At 41.2% G+C, this 20,583-nt stretch overlaps 1 protein-coding gene across 1 annotated transcript; it reads right to left on the minus strand.

Annotated features, from left to right (window-relative positions):
* Positions 1-396: 396 nt before the first annotated feature.
* Positions 397-20,468, minus strand: LOC139556987 (5'-nucleotidase domain-containing protein 2-like). The gene is made up of 14 exons (XM_071371222.1): positions 19,768-20,468; positions 19,067-19,251; positions 18,879-18,953; positions 18,689-18,744; positions 18,462-18,555; positions 17,821-17,949; positions 10,148-10,208; positions 9,334-9,436; positions 6,671-6,772; positions 6,439-6,520; positions 2,593-2,679; positions 2,252-2,392; positions 1,904-1,968; positions 397-1,751 (listed from the first exon to the last, which is right to left on the minus strand). The coding sequence occupies exons 1-14, from the start codon at positions 20,120-20,122 to the stop codon at positions 1,490-1,492; spliced, it is 1,797 nt and encodes a 598-aa protein (XP_071227323.1). The 5' UTR covers positions 20,123-20,468; the 3' UTR covers positions 397-1,489.
* Positions 20,469-20,583: the final 115 nt, after the last annotated feature.

The raw sequence follows: 20,583 nt of genomic DNA on the forward strand, positions 1-20,583 counted from the left end.
GCATTATATGTGATGACCCCTATGGGGCTTTTAATTAACTATGCAAGTTAGGTAAGATTTTTTAAAATATTTACAATGAAGGCCGACTCGTGATACAGCCTGGAATCGAACCAGGGTCTGTAGTGATGCAGTGCCTTAGACCGCTGTGCCACTTGGGAGCCCTTGAGCCTTCTTGGATGGGCACTTCTAATGTAACTATGGCAGCACCTAAGGGGCTTGAATTTTCAAGCTCCACCATTAGATATGGCAGAACACGTGAGCCAATCACGGCGCAATTCGAGAACATTACCAACCCCTACGCTGCGTATTTTCAACTGGCTGCCCCACCACCACAGAAAGCACTATGCTTTAACACCTGCATTTTGGAGCTGTCTTAACTCAAGAAAGCAAAAAATAGACCATGTTTGTATGCAGCTTTATTAACTCAATGATTATTATATATATTTTTTTTTACAATGTTTGCAAAGTGATATGTGACACGTATTATCAAAATAACATGCAAAACAGGCAAAAAGGGTGGAGCAAATATATAAACCATTACCACACAGTTGTCAGCTAAATTACACTTTTATTTCGTATCACTTAACTCTCGTTTATGAGAGGGAGATACCCTATTTTTATTGTTCTGTTTCAGCAGTCATATTTGGTACTCTTTACTCATTTATTACTTTGAAGTGACACAAATGGATAATTAAGCTTTTAAGCAACAAAAGATGTGATATTCATTTGAGACTTAAAGTTTTGCAGTATAAAGGACTTGCATTAGCCTATATTGTATTATTGCAAACAAAAACATGTATGAGGTGTAACTATTTGCCATTTTAAAGTGTTAACTCATGGTTGCAAAAATGCCACTGATTCAAGAATGACCCAAAATAGATTTCTAGTGACTGCAACAACTTAGCTTGCCCTGAACCATACTGCAATGTGAATGGTCATACTCAAATACAGTAACAGCCAAGACTATACCCAATAAACTTAAGATCCATTACTCATAACTCAAACTGATGAGGTCATAAGATCAGTCTGTTACAGTGAAGAGGCTACATGGTTAAAATAAAAAAAATAAAAAAGAGTAATCAAGTAACAGATATCCACACCATGTACAAACAGTTATTGTTCAAATTGTTTTGGTTTTTAATTACAAGTTGCAACCTCAACTTAACTAACCTAAAAAGTAACTAAAGGCTTAACCCATCAACTGTTCTTGCCAACCAAGTGATATTGGGTAACTTGAATAGCCAGATATTCAGATATTTTACTATTACTGTATGCTGGTTCAGAGGGGTTGTGTTAAATACGGAAGACACATTTCGGTTGAATGCATTCAGTTGTGTGACCCTTTTCACTTTCCCTACTGGCATACAACAACCCAGGAGGTGGCACTCATGATCTGTGCACCATGCCCCAATTCTCCTTACACCCGGCATAGCTTCAGTTCCTGCCTCTTTATATCAAGTTTGAGGTTTGTAAAACCTCGGAGCGGCCCTCAGCGGATGTGAGCCATCTCCTCCAGAAAGGGAGTCTTCATGCAGCCAGTGCAAAGCTGGTCCATCCACAGGGGTGCCTCGTGCTGCAGGGGGGTGCGACGAGGGTAGAAGGTGTAGGAGAGGTCGTAGTTGAGCAGACAGCTGATGGAGGCCATGTAGAGGTCAGAGAAGCGACACAGGCGACGGGAGAAGAAGGTGGGGTTGTGGCAGGTGCGGAAAATGCTGCCAAAGTGAGGGTTGAACAGGTTCTTGGTCACAGCTCTGAGGGGGAAAATGAAAGAAAGGGCCGAAGGAAGTTCATAGGTCTGGACGAAGCTTGCCAAGTCAAAACTACACTGAATCCTTAAGGTCTGACTAGCTGTCTGACAGTTTTGATAAATTAAGTATAATTTATCTACTATAACTAGACTCACCGAAGCTCTTCTCTTTCCTTCAACCAATCCTGTAGAACTTCCTTTGACTTTGGATCTCGATGCATCTGCACAGGTTCAATAAAAAATGTTTTACTTGAATACTTTCATCTCAACATTCAAGAAAAACATGGTGTCAAGTGTCTCCATTCTCAAGTGCATGGCTGATGGGTAGCAAAATCGTAATATTAGCTTGTGGTAGTCATGTTTTTTGTGTGGGTACAATTGATTGGGAATTCATCCCATAAAGGCAAGGGACCCGTCATGGTAAATACAAGACGTGTAACTTAACCTATTGCTTTGATCTCACAGTTTACTGAGTTCTATGTGGTAAAATGCCCAATAGTGTACCTGCATGCGTTCCAGCAGACCGGTGAGTGCCTGCAGCCAGGTGAGGCTTTGTGCATACTGCTCCGTATTCACCACCCTGGTCTCCACCTCCAGCTCTGGTACTATGGCCCCCGTCCGCCAGCCGTGACGCAGCATCAGGTCCTGCGGGAGAGCATGAGTAGTCAGCCCAGTACAACGATTAGCCACAGCATGCCACAAGTTATTACATTGTAAGCACCGCAATGCAAGGCACAGTCCTTAAAACAAAATAAATTAATGTGTGCATTTCTTGTGTTCTGAAATCACATTTACACTGCCTGTATCAGTAACCAAAAAATCTGACATAATATAGTATGACTCACTGCCAAGTCACTGTACAGATGATCTCCAAAGTAGAGAACCTTGGATCCCCTCCATCCTGTGAGCCTGAGAAAGTCAAACAGGTTGCCCTACAACAAGGAGACAGCATAATGAATGACACTAGGAATGATGATTAAAGGTCCAATGCAGCCGTTTTGATCTCAATATCAAATCATTTCTGGGTAACAATTAAGTACCTTTCTGTGATTGTTAAAAAATAAAAAATGGCAAAAAAATAAACAAAAGTAGCTTTTTAGCAAAGAGCAATTTCTCAAGCAAGAATTTAGATTGACCACTCCGAGACAGTCCTGAGTGGGGAGGGGAAAACAAAACAAAAATTACGTATTGGCAGAAAGGTTTGGAACACCTTCTAATTGGTCTATGAACTAATTTAATCGCCTGGCCTACCAGGCAGGCCAAAACTCCATCCCACCAAAAACAGGCAAGAATTTCAGGTGGTCTTTCATTTCAGACAGCTCTTACACTAAAAGGGCATTATCATAATATTATTCCAATCTCATAGTGTGGACATATACACTGAGTGCAAAAAACATTAAGGACACCTTCTCTATCGATGACAGACTGACCAGGTGAATCCAGCTGAAAGCTATGATCCCTTATTGATGTCACTTGTTAAATCACCTTCTATCAGTGTAGATGAAGGGGAGGAGACAGGTTAAAGGATTGTTAATCCTTGAGACAATTGAGACATGGATCATGTATAGGTGCCATTCAGCGGGTGAATGGGCATGACAAAAGATTTAAGTGCCTTTGAACGGGGTATGGTAGTTGGTGCCAGGTGCACTGGTTTGTGCTGTGTTATTCATAATTAACAGCTTTGTGTGTATCAAGAATGGTCCACCACCCAAAGGACATCCAGCCAACTTGACAACTGTGGGAAGCATTGCAGTCAACATGGGCCAGCATCCCTGTGGAACGCTTTCAACACCTTGTGGAGTCCATGCCCTGACAAATTGAGGCTGTTCTAAGGGCAAAAGGGTGGGCGGGTGGAACTCAATATTAGGAAGGTGTCCTTAAATGTTTTGTACACTCAGTGTATATGAAACACACATTTTCCGACTGCACTGGGCCTTTAAGTTTTAATGCTTGAAGTAAAAACAGGACTGTGGATTGGCAGAACTATAACATGACTAATGACAATTAATATAAAGATGTGGTCTTCCACCAAATTCTGCTGAGGCCTTAGCAGCAGACAACTATTGGCCTTGACTATGGGTCAATCTGCCAATGATGTTGGCAGTGCTCTTAGGGTGAGAGGAAAAGTACTGCATGGCTACCATGTCCTACTGTGGCAATTAGGGTTGCAAAGCTACTGGTAATTTACCAAAGTTAACAGAATTAACAGGTAATCTATGTCAATTTATGGTAACTTCAGTAATTTATACTTGAATAACTTCATATATAGTATACATTTTTTAAATCTGTGTCCATGTGTTTCTAGTGGATAGACCCTATTGGTCAAGCCAAAATAGCTTAATTCATGGGGGGGAAACATCTAAATCATCAATGGCATTATTTTCAATGAACTCTACAACTCTTTCAACCATTAACTTTTTTCCCAACTGCCACCAGTTTGGTGCAAAAACATTTACAACAAAGACATATTGACATAGTAAAATAAATGTGTGTAAAAAAATGTAGGATATTTCATGCTGAAACGCTCATATTAAAACACCAATGGTATTCACTAAGTTGATGGTTTATATTTAGGATAATGCTTAACAGTTTGGTCATTCAAATGTTTTAGTTTAAAATCATCTTATTTGATTATTTTATATTTACATGTGACAAGACCACACAGAGGGCCAGAGATAATTACAGATAATCTGAAGTACCCAAAAAGGCCACACAAAATGTAATCTGATAAAATACAAATAAAAACTTGAAAGTCACCCAAATTCTGGTAGTTTACAGGTAAACTTTGTTATTGTCCAGTAATATACCCTCCATTTGCAACCCTAGAGGCAATACATGTCACAGCATCAAAATATAATCCACTTTTCACTAAACCTGATCCATTTTCAGCTACAACAGGGAACTAACTTCAAGGACAAGACTAACATCTTTGCGTAGACTTCAAAGGCCATCTTTGTAAGACCAGCATTACTCAGACTAGGGACATCTGATTCAGGTTGATTAAATAGTAACTTGTGATGTGTGGAACTTTAGTCCAATAGTCTTGCAACACCATGGTTGTGGGTTCGATTCCCATGGTGGACCAGTGCGCAAAAGTACGTAAATGTATGCACTCACTACTAAGTAGCGATGGATAAGGGCGTCAGCTAAATTCCTAAAATGTAATGCCATTCCAATCATGTGTCATTCATTTCCCACAGTAAAAGGATCAAATGCAACATTGACATCGTGAATCTCACAAATGACCACTATCTGGAACGCAAGTAGTCAATGCTGGTAAGTCCTGCAACTGAGTTAGTCACTCTGCAATTCAAATGGACAAGTTCATAATTTACAAGCTGGCAAAGAACTTTGGCCCACACTCTCACGTATCATTTTGGGTATATATACAGCGCATTTGAAACTATTCAGACCCCATTACTTTTTCCACATTTTGTTACATGACAGGCTTATTCTAAAATGAAATAGTTTTTTTCCTCATCAATCTACACACAATACCCCAAGACAAAGTGAAAAAAAGGTTTAGAAAATTTTGCAAATGTATAAAAAGAAAATACCTTATTTACATGCAGTAATTATTTAGACTCTTTGCTATGAGACTCGAAATTGAACTCAGGTGCATCCTGTTTCCATTGATCATCCTTGAGATGTTTCTACAACTTGATTGGAGTCCACCTGTGGTAAGTTCAATTGATTGGACATGATTTGGAAAGGTCCCACCTCTATATAAGGTCCCACAGTTGACAGTGTATGTCAGAGCAAAAACCAAGCCATGGGGTCGAAGGAATTGTCCGTCAAGCTCCGAAACAGGATTGTGTTGAGGCACAGATCTGGGGAAGGGTACCAAAAACTTTCTGCAGCATTGAAGTTCCCCAAGAACACAGTTGCCTCCATCAATCATAAATGGAAGACGTTTGGAACCACCAAGACTCTTCCTAGAGCTGGGCGCCCGGCCAAACTGAGCAATCGGGGGAGAAGGGCCTTGATCTGGGAGGTGACCAAGACACCGATGGTCACTCTGACAGAGTGTCACATCTGGAGGAAACCTGGCACCATCCCTATGGTGAAGCATGATGGTGGCAGCATCATGCTGTGGGGAGGTTTTTCAGTGGCAGAGACCAGGAGACTAGTCAGGATCGAGGGAAAGATGAACGGAGCAAAGTACAGAGAGATCCTTGATGAAAACCTGCTCCAGAGCGCTCAGGACCTCAGACTGGGGCCAAGGTTCACCTTCCAACAGGACAACGACCCTAAGGACACAGCCAAGACAACACAGGAGTAGCTTCGGGTCAAATCTCTGAATGTCTGAGTGGCCCAGCCAGAGACCGGACTTGATCAAAAATCTCTGGAGAGATGTGAAAACAGCTGTGCAGCGACGCTCCCCATCCAACCTAACAGAGCTTGAGAGGATCTGCAGAGAATGGGAGAAACTTCCCAAATACAGATGTGCCAAGCTTGTAGCATCATACCTGATATTTCAGGGGGGTTTTCTTCATATATTTGCTCAAATCTAATTTTTCCTTTGTCATTATGGGGTATTCTGTGTAGATTGACTGACATAAAAAAAACAGATTTAATTCATTTTAGAATAAGGCAGTAACGTAACAAAATGTGGAAAAGTTCAAGGGGTCTGAATACTTTCTGAATGCACTGTATAAAGTAATATTTCTGGTTAATGTCTCCGCTCCTACCTGTTTGTAAATCTGGCCCTTATCCAAGCTCTTGATCTTGTCCCACTGAAGGTCCCCGTTGCCATCCAAACGTCTAAAAGGTCTGCAAGTAGAAAATATGATCGGGTCACACAATGACCTGAACAGTATGTAGAGTGCTCTCATTTTCTGTAAATTTGTGTAAAGACCAAGGTTATAGAATTTAGACACTTCTTGGTTGAGAGTATAAAGATATACAGAGTATCAGACTTACTTGCCACAGTTGTTGAAGAAGTGTGGTTTGTCAGCTTGAACAATGACAACGTCAAAAAAGTCCCTCCAGTCCTGTCCTACCATGTATTTCATCCCTTTGTCGCTAAATAATCAGGAAAACAGCTGGTTAGTGAACAACCACGAAATGTACAGTTACTGTTGAGAGCTGAAAGTGCCCACAGATGGCACGTTCATAAGGTTAAAAAAATTTACAAATAAAAAGCAAAGCTTCCCCCGAAAGTCAATTGAATTAAAATTGCCAAAATTATATAACCTAATTAACCTACTCCTGTGTATGCAGAAATAAATTCAATCATTCAAAATAGGCTACTACACCAGAAAGCATGATTTGGCCACAGAGGAACATTAGCTTCTTTAAAAAAATAAAAAATAAGCTGTGGATTGTTTAAATCGCATTGCCTAAAGTCGGAAGGGCTCGGAATTTGGGCAGCGTGTGGGGCAAATACCAAATAGATGATTGTCAAGTTACAACTGTCAGTGAGAGGTAGAGAGCCCCACCCATGCATATCGCAATATTTCAAAATACAAATCGTGAGAAAACAGTTTGGAGAGCAAATGGCTATATTGCTGTAAAGAGAAGACAATAAAAATCCTCATCTGTCTTTTAGTTATCAAAATTCTCAACTTAATTGAGCGACCAGTATAGCCTATTTTATTGGCACCTGAAGAGAGCACAGGCCATATCCCCGGTGAGTGCGCATATTCACTCTTTAACATTGTTGGATCAGTGCCACATGAGTTTGTTTTTGGACAATAATTTCCTCCTCCAGGTTAGATGGACATCATATTGTATTTGTGTCTCCCCGTCTCATAGGCTTATTATATGGATCAGGCAATGTTGTTTTTATTGATCTGTTTGTCAGCAGAGTAGGCTACCCTGTAAGTTGATGTATTAAAACATTCTGCTAATGCCTCCAGTCATATAAAGTTTAGTAGAATTGCATGAAATGTGTTTATAAAAAAGGCCAAATTCTTCCCGTGCAAAGAAAGAATAATCTACTATAGCATAGACCTACTCTACAACGCGCTCAGCCATGCATTAAACAGTATTTTCTGCGAACAGTGATCGAGTTATATCATTGGCCTAAATTATGACTATCCAATCTACTCATCACATTAATAGTAGGCTCTCTTACATAAGTCTGCAAATGCGATGATGCATGGAATGCTTTATTATAAAGGTGCATTTTTATGGTGAACATGAGCTTCCCCAAACAACTTGAAAGCGCACGCCGCCGCCTTTGCCTGTATGTACAGCACCAGTCAAAAGTTTGGACACACCTACTCATTCAAGGGTTTTTCTTTATTTTTACTATTTTCTACATTGTAGAATAATAGTGAAGACATCAAAACTATGAAATAACACATATGGAATCATGTTGTAACATGACAAATCTAAATATATTTTAAAGTAGCCACCCTTTGCCTTGACAGCTTTGCACACTCTTGGCATTCTCTCAACCAGCTTCATGAGGTAGTCACCTGGAATGCATTTCAATTAACAGGTGTGCCTTAAAAGTTAATTTGTGGAATTTCTTTCCTTCTTAATGCTTTTGAGACAATCAGTTATATTGTCACAAGGTAGGGGTGGTATACAGAAGATAGCCACCAAGCGCTATGATGAAACTGGCTCTCATGAGGACCGCCCCAGGAAAGGAAGATCCAGAGTTAAGTGGATTAGAGTTACCAGCCTCGGTTACCAGCCTCGGAAATTGCAGCCCAAATAAATGCTTCAGAGTTCAGGTAACAGACACATCTCAACATCAACTGTTTAGGAGACTTCGTGAATCAGGCCTTCATAGTCTAATTGCTGCAAAGAAACCACTGCTAAAGAACACCAATAATAAGAAGAGACTTGCTTTGGCCAAGAAAAATGAGCAATGGACATTAGACCGGTGGAAATTTGTCCTTTGGTCCGATGAGTCCAAATTTTAGATTTTTGGTTCCAACCACTGTCTTTGTGAGACGCAGAGTAGGTGAACGGATGATCTCTGCATGTGTGGTTCCCACCGTGAAGCATGGAGGAGGTGGTAATGGTGCTTCGCTGGTGATATGGTCACTGATTTATTTAGAACATAGATCTAAATTTAGAATTTAGAACGCCATCCCATCTAGTTTGTGCTTTGTTTTTCAACAGGACAATGACCCAACACAACTCCAGGCTGTGTAAGGGCTATTTGACCAAGAAGGAGTGATGCGTGTCGCATCAGATGACTTGTCCTCCACAATCACCTGACCACAACCCAATTGAGATGGTTTGGGATGAGTTGGACCGCAGAGTGAAGGAAAAGAAGCCAACAAGTGCTCAAGATATGTGGGAACTCCTTCAAGACTGTTGGAAAAGCAGTCCAGGTGAAGCTGGTTGAGAGAATGCCAAGAGCAAAGCTGTCATCAATGCAAAGGGTGGCTACTTTGAAGAATCTGAAATATAACATATTTTTGCTTAACAGTTTTTGGTTACTACATGATTTCATGTGTGTTATTTCCTAGTTGTAATGTCTTCACTATTTTTGTACAATGTAGAAAATAGTAAAAATAAAGAAAAACCCTTGAATGAGTAGCTGTGTCCAAACTTTTGACTGGTACTGTGTATCTCTGATTTTATTTAACTGTCAGTTTGATTTGGTTGATGGTGACACTTACACAAAGCTATATGGGCTGTTGGTTATAAGGAAGAGCTTCTTGCCATGGCTGGCCAGATGGTGCAGAACTGCATATGTCTCATCTCCTCTAAGAATATATTTCTCTGTGGGAGGGAGATGAAAGGGTCAATTCAGACAGGAATATCCCCTTCCCTTGAGTATTTCTCAAGTATGTAAATATTCCACTTCCGTCAGAACGTGTTGTCCCTTGGAAGAAACTGATAGCTTTGTCCATTGGGAAACAGTCATGTACCATTTAAGCAAAATACAAAGGCATTTAAAGTAATTGTGAGACTGTAGTACAGCAGAGTATAAAGAGACATATGATACTGTCTTGAAATGCCCTCTCCTCTCAATTTTTGACAAACCTGAACTCTGTAAACACATCATTAAACAAAACGTATTAACATTATAAATTGTCAAGTGTACTGTCATTTTTTTATACACTTAAAAGTATGTTCCTATTTTTGCACTTTAAAGTATGTTAGCAACATTTGATCAATTATCTTGACTTATCCTTAGCAATTGTTTTGGAAGAATCAGATTTAAAATACTTGAAAAAGATTAGTACTTCTTATCTTATCCCCAAAACTATTATCTGCAGGGCAGTTAAATTGCTCTCCTGTTTATGTTTTCAAATACAGAGAATGAACAGTGGATCAAGACAACTGCTTTTTATTTAGGGGATTCTAACAAGGTTCTGTTTAAAAGAACCTGCAAACTGGGCATGGGTGAGATGGGGAGCATCCAATACAAACATATGAGATTTAATGTCTAAAACCGAAGATGAAAAAAAAAAAAATGGTACATCTCACCCAAGTCTTGCATTATCCACTTGTACATGTAGCCTTTGATATGCACCATTCCAATGGCATCCTGAGGAAAATAAAAAGAGTGTGGATAAGCTCAACTTTCACTGAGAATGTTTGTATACAGTTGTCTTGCTCAAGGTCTAAAAGACATTTGACTGAACACTTTTGTGGGCTTACTCCCATCTAAAAGGGCATTTAACCAGCCACGTTTTTCCTCTCTTGGGAGAGATCCATTGAATGTTTGCAGAGTGTGCTGTAAAGATCTAGCGTTCCTGGAATCTTGCCACTCACTTCTGTAACTGGGAAGTACAGTCTGTTCAGAACCAATCATAGACATCCTGAATCAGCAACTTAACAAAATAATGCACAAGCTACATGCTGTTCATCAAATCAAATTTGATTTGTCACATGTGAAATGCTTACAAGCCCTTAATCAACAATGCAGTTAAGAAAAATATCTAAGAAAAAAAGTCACAAATAATTAGAGTAGTAGTAAAATAACAATAGCGAGGCTATATACAGGGGGTACCGCTACAGAGTCAATGTGCGGGGGCACCAGCTTCGAGGTAATTGAGGTAATAACTCTACCCACATGTGTATAAATTAAAGTGATTTATGCATAAATAATAACAGAGAGTAGCAGCAGTGTAAAGGGGGGGGGGGGGGGGGGGGGCAATGCAAGTAGTCTGGGTAGCCATTGATTACATGTTCAGTAGACTTCTGGCTTGGGGGTAGAAGCTGTTTAGAAGCCTCCTGGACCGGTACCGCTTTCTGTGCGGTAGCAGAGAGAACAGTCTATGACTAGGGTGGCTGACAAGTCTGACAATTTTAGGGCCTTCCTCTGACACCGCCTGGTATAGAGGTCCTGGATGGCAAGAAGCTTGGCCCCAGTGATGTACTGGGCCGTACGCACCACCCTCTGTAGTGCCTTGCGGTCGGAGGCCAAGCAGTTGCCATACTATGCAGTGATGCAACCAGTCAGGATGCTCTCAATGGTGCAGCTGTAGAACCTTTTGAGGATCTGAGGACCCATGCCAAATCTTTTCAGTCTCCTGAGGAGGAATAGGTTTTGTCGTGCCCTCTTCACGACTGTCTTGGCGTGCTTGGACCATGTTTGTTTTAGATGTGGACACCAAGGAACTTGAAGCTCTCAGCCTGCTACACAACAGCCTCGTAGATGAGAATGGGGGCGCACTTGGTCCTCCTTTTCCAGTAGTCCACAATCATCTCCTTTGTCTTGATCAGGTTGAGGGAGAGGTTGTTGTCCTGGCACCACACGACCAGGTCTCTGACCTCCTCCCTATATGCTGTCTCGTTGTTGTTGGTGATCAGGCCTACCACTGTTGTGTCATCTGCAAACTTAATGATGGTGTTGAAGTCGTGCCTGGCCATGCAGTCATGATTGAACAGGGAATACAGGAGGGGACTAAGTACACACCCCTGAGGGCCCCCGTGTAAAGTATCAGCATGGCGGATGTGTTGTTACCTACCCTTACCACCTGGGGGCAGCCCGCCAGGAAGTCCAGGATCCAGTTGCAGAGGGAGGTGTTTAGTCCCAGGGTACTTAGCTTTGTGATGAGCTTTGAGGGCACTATGGTGTTGAACGCTGAGCTGTAGTCAAAGAATAGCATTCTCACATAGGTGTTCCAGGTGTGAAAGGGCAGTGTGGAGTGCAATAGAGATTGCATCATCTGTGGATCTGTTGGGGTGGTATGCAAATTGGAGTGGGTCTAGGGTTTCTGGGATAATGGTGTTGATGTGAGCCATGACCGGCCTTTCAAAGCACTTCATGGCTACAGACGTGAGTGCTACGGGTAGGTAGTCATTTAGGCAGGTTACCTTAGTGTTATTGGGCACAGGGTCTATGGTGGTCTGCTTGAAACATGTTGGTTCATAGACTAAGACAGGGAGAGGTTGAAAATGTCAGTAAAGACAGCAGAGTACACGTCCTGTTAATCTGTCTGGCCCTGAGACCTTGTGAATGTTGACCTGTTTAAAGGTCTTACATCGGCTGCGGAGAGCATGATCACACATTCGTCCGGAACAGTTGGTGCTCTCATGCATGTTTCAATGTTACTTGCCTCAAAGCGAGCATAGAAGTAATTTAGCTCATCTGGTAGGCTTGTGTCACTGGGCAGCTTTCGGCTGTGCTTCCCTTTGTAGTCTGTAATAGTTTGCAAGCCCTGCCACATCCGACGCTTTGCCTGTTTGATGGTTCGTCGGAGGGCATAGCGGGATTTCTTATAAGGTTCCGGGTTAAAGTCCCGCTCCTTGAAAGCGGCAGCTCTACCCTTTAGCTCAGTGCGGATGTTGCCTGTAATCCATGGCTTCTGGTTGGGTTTGTACGTACAGTCACTGTGGGGACATCGTCATCGATGCACTTATTTATGAAGTCAGTGACTGATGTGGTGTACTCATCAATGCCATCGGAAGAATCCCTGAACATATTCCAGTCTGTGTTTGCAAAACAGTCCTGTAGTTTGGTATCTGCTTCATCTGACCACTTTTTTATTGACCGAGTCACTGGTGCTTCCTGCTTTAATTTTTGCTTGAAAGCAGGAATCAGGAGAATAGAATTATGGTCAGATTTGCCAAACGGGAGGCGAGGGAGAGCTTTGTACGCGTCTCTGTGTGTGGAGTAAAGGTTGTCTAGAGTTTCTCTCTCTCTGGTTGCACATTTAACATGCTGATAGAAATTAGGTAAAACGGATTTAAGTTTCCCTACATTTAAGTCCCCGGCCACCAGGAGCGCCACCTCTGGATGAGCGTTTTTGCTTATGGCGGTATACAACTCATTGAGTGCGGTTTTAGTGGCAGCATCGGTCTGTGGTGGTATGTGGACCGCTACAAAAAAATACAGATGAAAACTCTCTAGGTAAATAATGTGGTCTACAGCTTATCATGAGAGGCTCTACCTCAGGCGAGCAAAACCTCGAGACTTCCTGAGATATCATGTACCAGCTGTTGTTTACAAATATACATAGACCGCCACCCCTTGTCTTACCAGAGGCTGCTTTTCTATCCTGCCGATACAGTGTATAACCCGCCAGCTGTATGTTATTCATGTTGTCGTTCAGCCACAACTCGGTGAAACATAAGATTACAGTTTTTAATGTCCCGTTGGTAAGATATACGTCCTTTTAGTTCGTCCAATTTATTTACCAGCGATTGGATGTTGGCCAGTAGTACGGATGGCTGGGGCAGATAAGCCACTCGTCGGGCAGGTCCTCCAAGGCACCCTGATCTCTTTCCGCGATATCTTTTCCATCTCTTTCTCCTGCGAATGACAGGAATGAGGGCCTGTTCGGGTGTCTCAGCCCAGTCAAAACTGTTCGCTGCTCTGGCACCCCAATGGTGGAACAAACTCCCTCACGACGCCAGGTCAGCGGAGTCAATCACCACCTTCCGGAGACACCTGAAACCCCACCTCTTTAAGGAATACCTAGGATAGGATAAAGTAATCCTTCTAACCCCCCCCCCCCCTTAAAAGAGTTAGATGCACTATTGTAAAGTGGTTGTTCCACTGGATATCATAAGGTGAATGCACCAATTTGTAAGTCGCTCTGGATAAGAGCGTCTGCTAAATGACTTAAATGTAATGTAAATGTAATGTAAATGTGTCTGGAGTAAATCCCTCTCGTCCGACTCAAGGAGAAATTCTTCATCCAGTTCAATCACTGTTCTGATTTCCGGAACCTCTTTTCGGTCATAAGAAACAGTAGCAGCAACTTTATGTACAAAATAAGTTACAAAAAATGAAGAAAAAAAATGAACAAAATAGCACGGTTTGTTAAGAGCCCATGAAACGACAGCCATCCTCTCCGGTGCCATCAAACCATTATCAGCGGCCAAAACCACTAGCTAGCTAAGTTCCATCTGTGTTTGTCAATGAAGCTAGCTAGTAGCTAGCAGGCACATTGAGCAGCAGGCCACGTTAGCTAAATCAGCTTATCAAGTCACTGACGAGTGGCAAAGAGCTTCGGTGCCGTTTTGTTTTGAACTTTCTCACTATCTATTACCGGAGTGAGAGGCTGTCTGGCAGTGTTTAATAGTAAATCATGTTACAAAACAGGTTGTGGTGGGACACGAGGGGGCCATACTTGCGAACATTGGAAAAGTTTAGGTTTAAACTTTCTCTCAGTCTCAAAATGGGCATCAGTCAATTACGTGTTGATAGTAGTTGCTTGTGATTAAATGCTGTTCCCATTACATAACCTGGCATATTCAGCCCTATGCTAACTTTAGCAGGTGGCAGTGACTATTTTCTTGTAATAAATTCTGCATCAGCCTATCAAATATCTTAGACTTTATATCTATCAACCAATGGCATTTCTTAAAATAGGTCAACTTGGCCACCAAATTGCATAGACGTGTAGGCTACAGTTTACATGTACAATGTTTTTATATGCATTTTTATAATCATCCACTTTGTCACGTGTTATTTGAATCAAGCATCGAGTACTAGCAGTGAACAGTGTTTTCTTTAACAAAAATGCTTTATGCGAGGGGGCTCGAACCCACGGTTAATGTGCACTGGTTTTAGTCAACCGCTTTGACTCTAAAACCACAGTGAAACAGATGAGCATGGGATTTTCTCATATATACAAAAATGTGCCTTTGAATTTTGTCAAGTCAACGAGGCATCATGCAATATTGGCACTCAACACTTGAGAAGGACCAAGCGGAACAAAAGTAAACCTTGAATTTGGAGTTTTAAAATAGCCCTCTGGTTGCCACGTTGACCTATTTTAAGAAATGCCATTGGTTGGTGGATATAAAGTCTAAGATATTTGATAGGCTGATGCAGAGATTGATGATAAAAAGATTTTGGGGGCTGTTTTGTTAGACTTAAGTTCAGCTTCTGACATTATCGATCAGTCTGCTGCTGGAAAAACCTGTGTGTTATGGCTTTACATACTATATTGTGGATAAGGAGTTACCTGTCTAACAGAACACAGAGGGTGTTTTTTAATGGAAGCCTCTCCAACATAATCCAGGTAGAATCAGGAATTCCCCAGGGAAGCTGTCTAGGCCCCTTACTTTTTCAATCTTTACTTACGACATGCCACTGGCTTTGAGTAAAGCCAATGTGTCTATGTATGCGGATGACTTAACACTATACACGTCAGCTACTACAGCGACTGAAATGACTGCTACACTTAACTGCAGTTAGTCCTAAATATTTCAAAAATTAAAAGCATTTTATTTGGGACAAATCATTCACTAAACTTCAACTAATTATTGTAATAAATAATGTGGAAATTGAGAAAGTTGAGGTGAATAAACTGCTTGGAGTAACCCTGGATTGTAAACTATCATGGTAAAAACATATTTATACAATTGTAGCTAAGATGGGGAGAAGTCTGTCCATAATAAAGGACTGCTCTACCTTCTTAACAGCACTATCAACAAGGCAGGTCCTACAGGCTCTAGTTGTCGCACCTGGACTACTGTTCAGTTGTGTGGTCAGGTGCCACAAAGAGGGACTTAGGAAAATTGCACTTGGCTCTGAACAGGGCAGCACGGCTGGCCCTTGGATGTACACAGAGAGCAAACATTAATAATATGCATGTCAAACTCTCCTGGCTCAAAGTGGAGGAGAGATTGACTTCATCACTACTTGTATTGGTGAGCGGTGTTGACATGTTGAAAGCACCGAGCTGTCCGTTTAAACGCTTAGTACACAGCTCAGACACCCATGCATACCCCACAAGACATGCCACCAGAGGTCTCTTCACTGTCCACATCAGACTATGGGAGGCGCAAATTACTACATGGAACACTATTCCACATCAGGTAACCGATGCAAACAGTAGAAATACACTTCATGGAACTGCGAAGCAACCCAAACACAGGCACAGACACATGCATACATACATACATACGATAACACACACACACGGATTTTGCGTTGTAGATATGTGGTAGTGGAGTAGGGGCCTGAGGGCACACAGTGTGTTGTGAAATCTGTTATGAATGTATTGTAATGTTTTTAAAATAGTATAACTGCCTTAATTTTGCCGGACCCCAGGAAGAGTAGCTGCTGCATGGAGATCCATAATAAACAAATACATTTAGTTAGCAGTGCCAATAGCCTGTGCGTCAGCCTGCAAGAGGGACTTCAACAAGAAGCTCCTAATTAATTGTATTCATAATTTACAAGGTTTTTGCTGCATTTCAACACACAAACACAATAAATAATTCTACATTTCAACAGGGAAAACAACTCGTGTAAAATTCGAGCCCTTGCCACAATCTGCGACAATTACGTGGAGCTAAGCACTCTACACAGAAAGCTAAGCAATTACGTCTACGATTTTAATTGGCTGATGCGCATTTTGAGACTGACAAAAAGTTGAAACTTCAACTTTTTCTAATGTTCGCAAGTATGGCCCCATGATGCTCACAAATGGCTGTGGAATTTTGGATTGTTGACAAGTGGCAGTTGGGATGCAAGTGCGCATTGTCTCAATTCTCATTTTGCCCAAAACTGTGAAAGACTCGAGTGATCACTATCAAACACATCAGCAAGAGGCCACTCAATAAAGGGCTTATGGGCCAAGTATTGTCTTATCGTCGCTGTCTGACGAAAACCTCATGTCCAAAACATAATCTTTTCAGGAAATTCTTAAAAACTACCATATTTTCCCATTAACAAAAATACATGAAACTTTAGAAGCTATTTTGAATACATTTTCTTCCTAGAGTCAGCATACATTAAGAGGTTACTGCTTTGAATAAATAGCTACATTAAAAGGCTAAAATGTTATCAGACAGCGACGATATGTAAACAAGTCTGAGGCACTGCGTCATGTGGGCAGGTCTATCTCACTGCCTGTTGGTTCTGCCACACAGTTGGATAGAGAGCAATCAGCGCAGCTTTTTCTCCATGCATGACAATTGTCCCTAGGTTTTACCATCCCGTGTTAGATGGCATGATCGAAATCAAAATACAACACTCAAATATCCAATGAATCTAGGAATGTAACAGCTTCCCTAAATCTCGCAAATCTCTGTTTTGGAAAATACTGACTATGACCAAATTGATGATATTTACAGTTTTTGTAATTTTTTACATTAAAATCAATGTTCATTACAAATATCGAATTCAGCTGCTATTTAAAGTCAGTGAGAAGATAAAATGGTATGCGACTTTTGGGTTCTCAGGACACAGATGGGGAACCTTTCACTATGTCTTGACAGCATTTGAACAGAGCCCAACACACTGGTGGGCTCTGTTCAAAGGCACCAAAAGTTACCTCACCGACATAGATTTGTCTGTCTTTAGCTATGCCGAACCTTTTCCATTTAGACACACAAAGCAATTGTAAGTGGCTCCACTTGAAGGGGAGGGAGAGAGAGGAGGAATAAAATAGCTTTTGGCACACTGACTGACCGACACCGCATGAAAAACAAAGTTAACCCACATTCTCAACTGCCATGCACAATGGTAGACAAAAAGAAAATTCACAGACATTGACTTCGGTGCAACAACTCAGGAGTCAGGGTGCAGCAATGAACTAAGTTAGACTTTTTAGTTAAAAGCCTTGTATTTTCAGAACCAGCTATTTGCCCACATTTTAAAAACTGGTCCCACTTTGATGTCTGAATTAAAATAAAGTATTATCTTTAAGTGCATCAGAATGTGGGTATGTTTTGTTGCTGAATGCACTCACCGAAACATCTTTGTAGAGATGACCAGGGTCATATTCAATGTCATTGGAGTTGAAGTAGTCATTGGCAGCTGCCAGGAGAGTCATCTCTGGGATGGAGAAAACATCCATGAACTGCTTCATCATTGGACCCTGTAAGATAACGTTAGCCCAACGGGATAGAAGACAAACCAAGTTATACATATTCATGCACACCAGTCAGTTAATAGATTTTTATTCCCGTAGTATAGTATGAGAACACCGACCATTTGGTTTGCAGGGCATTTAATCAAGTGGGCAAATAAACTCAACTTCTCCCAAGGCACTGAAAGAACAGAGCAATTAACGAGTCAGACCATGTCTATTTCTCCAGTAGCTGGCCTAAAGTCTCCATAGGATTGTTTGTGATTAAAAGAAAGAATGTGGTGTAGAGCAGGTCACGGACATGGTAAAACGTGTCTTATAGTTACTGCCATTGCAACTAGAATGAATTGCAATTGTGAACTATTTTACTTTAAAGCTCATCGCTTTTGCATGCTTTTTCAACATTTAGGACTATAGGTCAAATATGTTTATGCACAATCTCCGATCCTTGTCTTTCATCTAGCTCATCTGTTCAGGAAGATACAGGCAAGTGTTGTCGAAGAATGTGGTGAAGTAGTGACCTTTCCATAGAAGCCACTGACTTCCTGAAGAGGGACATGGTGAGTTCCACCGTAGAGCTCCAAAACCTCGTCATCTGGAACAGGCTTCAGACCCCTGTGGGAATTAACATCTCTTTCACTATGGTCTCTTGACTACAGAATTTAATCCATGACATAGCAATAGCAAAGAGTATTGTTATTAGAAAAAAACTTTTGTTTTCCATATAGTCACCTAGCAAGTAACTTACCTGTATACAGTCCCCAGCTGGATGTAATGGAAGGCATCTATTTTCATCAACAGTCCCTGCATGGAAAACAATTTTATTAGTTCAACTACCATTTCACTCTAGTAAAAAAAAAAAATATTCCAGCTAATTTCAAACTTTTCCTGTTGAATGTTTATACTATAAGCTTTTATACAGAAAAAAAAGCACTTACCTTCTGAATGTCATAGTGGAGACCACGTGCAGCGAAGTTGGGAATATAGTCATACTTGCTAATGCCCTCTGGATACTGTTAGGGGAGTTAAAAGTAATAATTTAACAAATTCAAATCAAACAAACGTGCATCATGAACATTTGTATGAGAATATGAGGCAAACAGCATCGCATTTCCATCAAACAAACCTTGTAGTGTTTGACAAGGAAGTCTCGAGCTGTATTGTAGATCATTGTATCAAGAGTGTTGGAGTACAGAGCGAGTGTGTAGTCATAATCAAAGCCATAGATGTCCACTTCGTCCAAGTCAACCTCATTGTTGGCATAGATGGTGGAGGGGTTCAGTAAGTTACATACACCTGGAGGAATCAGATCTGCAGAAAAGAAGGGGGGAGACATTAAACAAAATACCAGATCTACCATGATCAGTCTTCATGAATAGTCTTCAATGCATTGTGTGGGTAAACTGAAGTCTGGACAATTTTGGGCAGTTAGTTAAAAATGGCCAAATATGTATTTCATTAGGTTATGAACATTTCACTCACAGTTAGCACATCCTTCAGAGTTTATTACAGACAAAATAATTGGAATGGGAGGGGGGGGGTGTTAATATAAAAGACTAGGTTTATTGGTCAACCTTATTCTAATCAAGGGGGGAATTTTGTTACTAAAATGACAAATGAGAGGTTGAAAAGTTTCCAGAGTGTAGCAATAATAAGATGATATGGCAGGAGTCTAACATTTGTCAACTGACAACCAACAATCTATCTGGTATGGATGGTAAAACTGTATTGACAAAAGGGAAATGGGTTAGTGATTATACAGTTTCAGTTGGCAAAAAAACTAACATATTTTAGGCAAACTTTAACAGTTACATAAAACCATCTTACCGTGCACAAGCCGTTTCATTTCATTATACCTTGACCAAAGGTAAGTCTTGGAGTCAATCTTGAGTCCTGTAGTGAATGCCCTTTCAGACAAGGTAGGCGACACCTTCTGTTTGTTGCCCGCTACGTGTCTGTGATTTGCGGGTGATGGAGAAGTTGGGATGGCTGTGGACGGTGCAGGCTGGATACCTAAATCTGCTCCACAACTTTGTTCATTTTCGCAGCATTTTCCTATTTGGGTGGTCGGACCTGTAGATGCCACGCTACCACAAGAAGCCACATAAACTTTGCAAAGCGACGTTGACTTACTTGCCTGCCATAACGCATGACTAAACGTTCTTATTTTTTGACAGGACATTAGTACTTGGCATTTATCAGAGTATCTTTAGAACGTTATCTCAATCAAAAAAATATGTCGTGGATAGCCTATAATATGCACTGAGTCTGATGCACAAGTAAGATCCAGTGCATATTAGACACTCCCATTGCCGGACAGATTTTGGGGCGGAGTCAGCTCTCTCGCTTCGCCTCTTCCTCTGTGGTATCAACGTCCCCATCGTATCATGCGCCGTGAGACGATGACTGATTTCACGTTCAGCCTATGGTGGGAAAGAATGCAGTCTTCCCAAAATGTGTTTCCATGCACAGTTCGACCTACGCCTGCTACGTGACTGATCTAAGCCTCCAGCTGGCAGAAGCATCTCATGTTTTATTTCATGGATGAAATATTTATAAAACCTGGGAACCGTAATTAGATTAAATCTAGGTTTTATTCTAATAATCATATTTTAAGAAAATTGTCTGTGGTGAAAAATGTTG

This window comes from Salvelinus alpinus, chromosome 28 (assembly GCF_045679555.1).
Source record: "Salvelinus alpinus chromosome 28, SLU_Salpinus.1, whole genome shotgun sequence".
Lineage (NCBI taxonomy): Eukaryota > Metazoa > Chordata > Actinopteri > Salmoniformes > Salmonidae > Salvelinus > Salvelinus alpinus.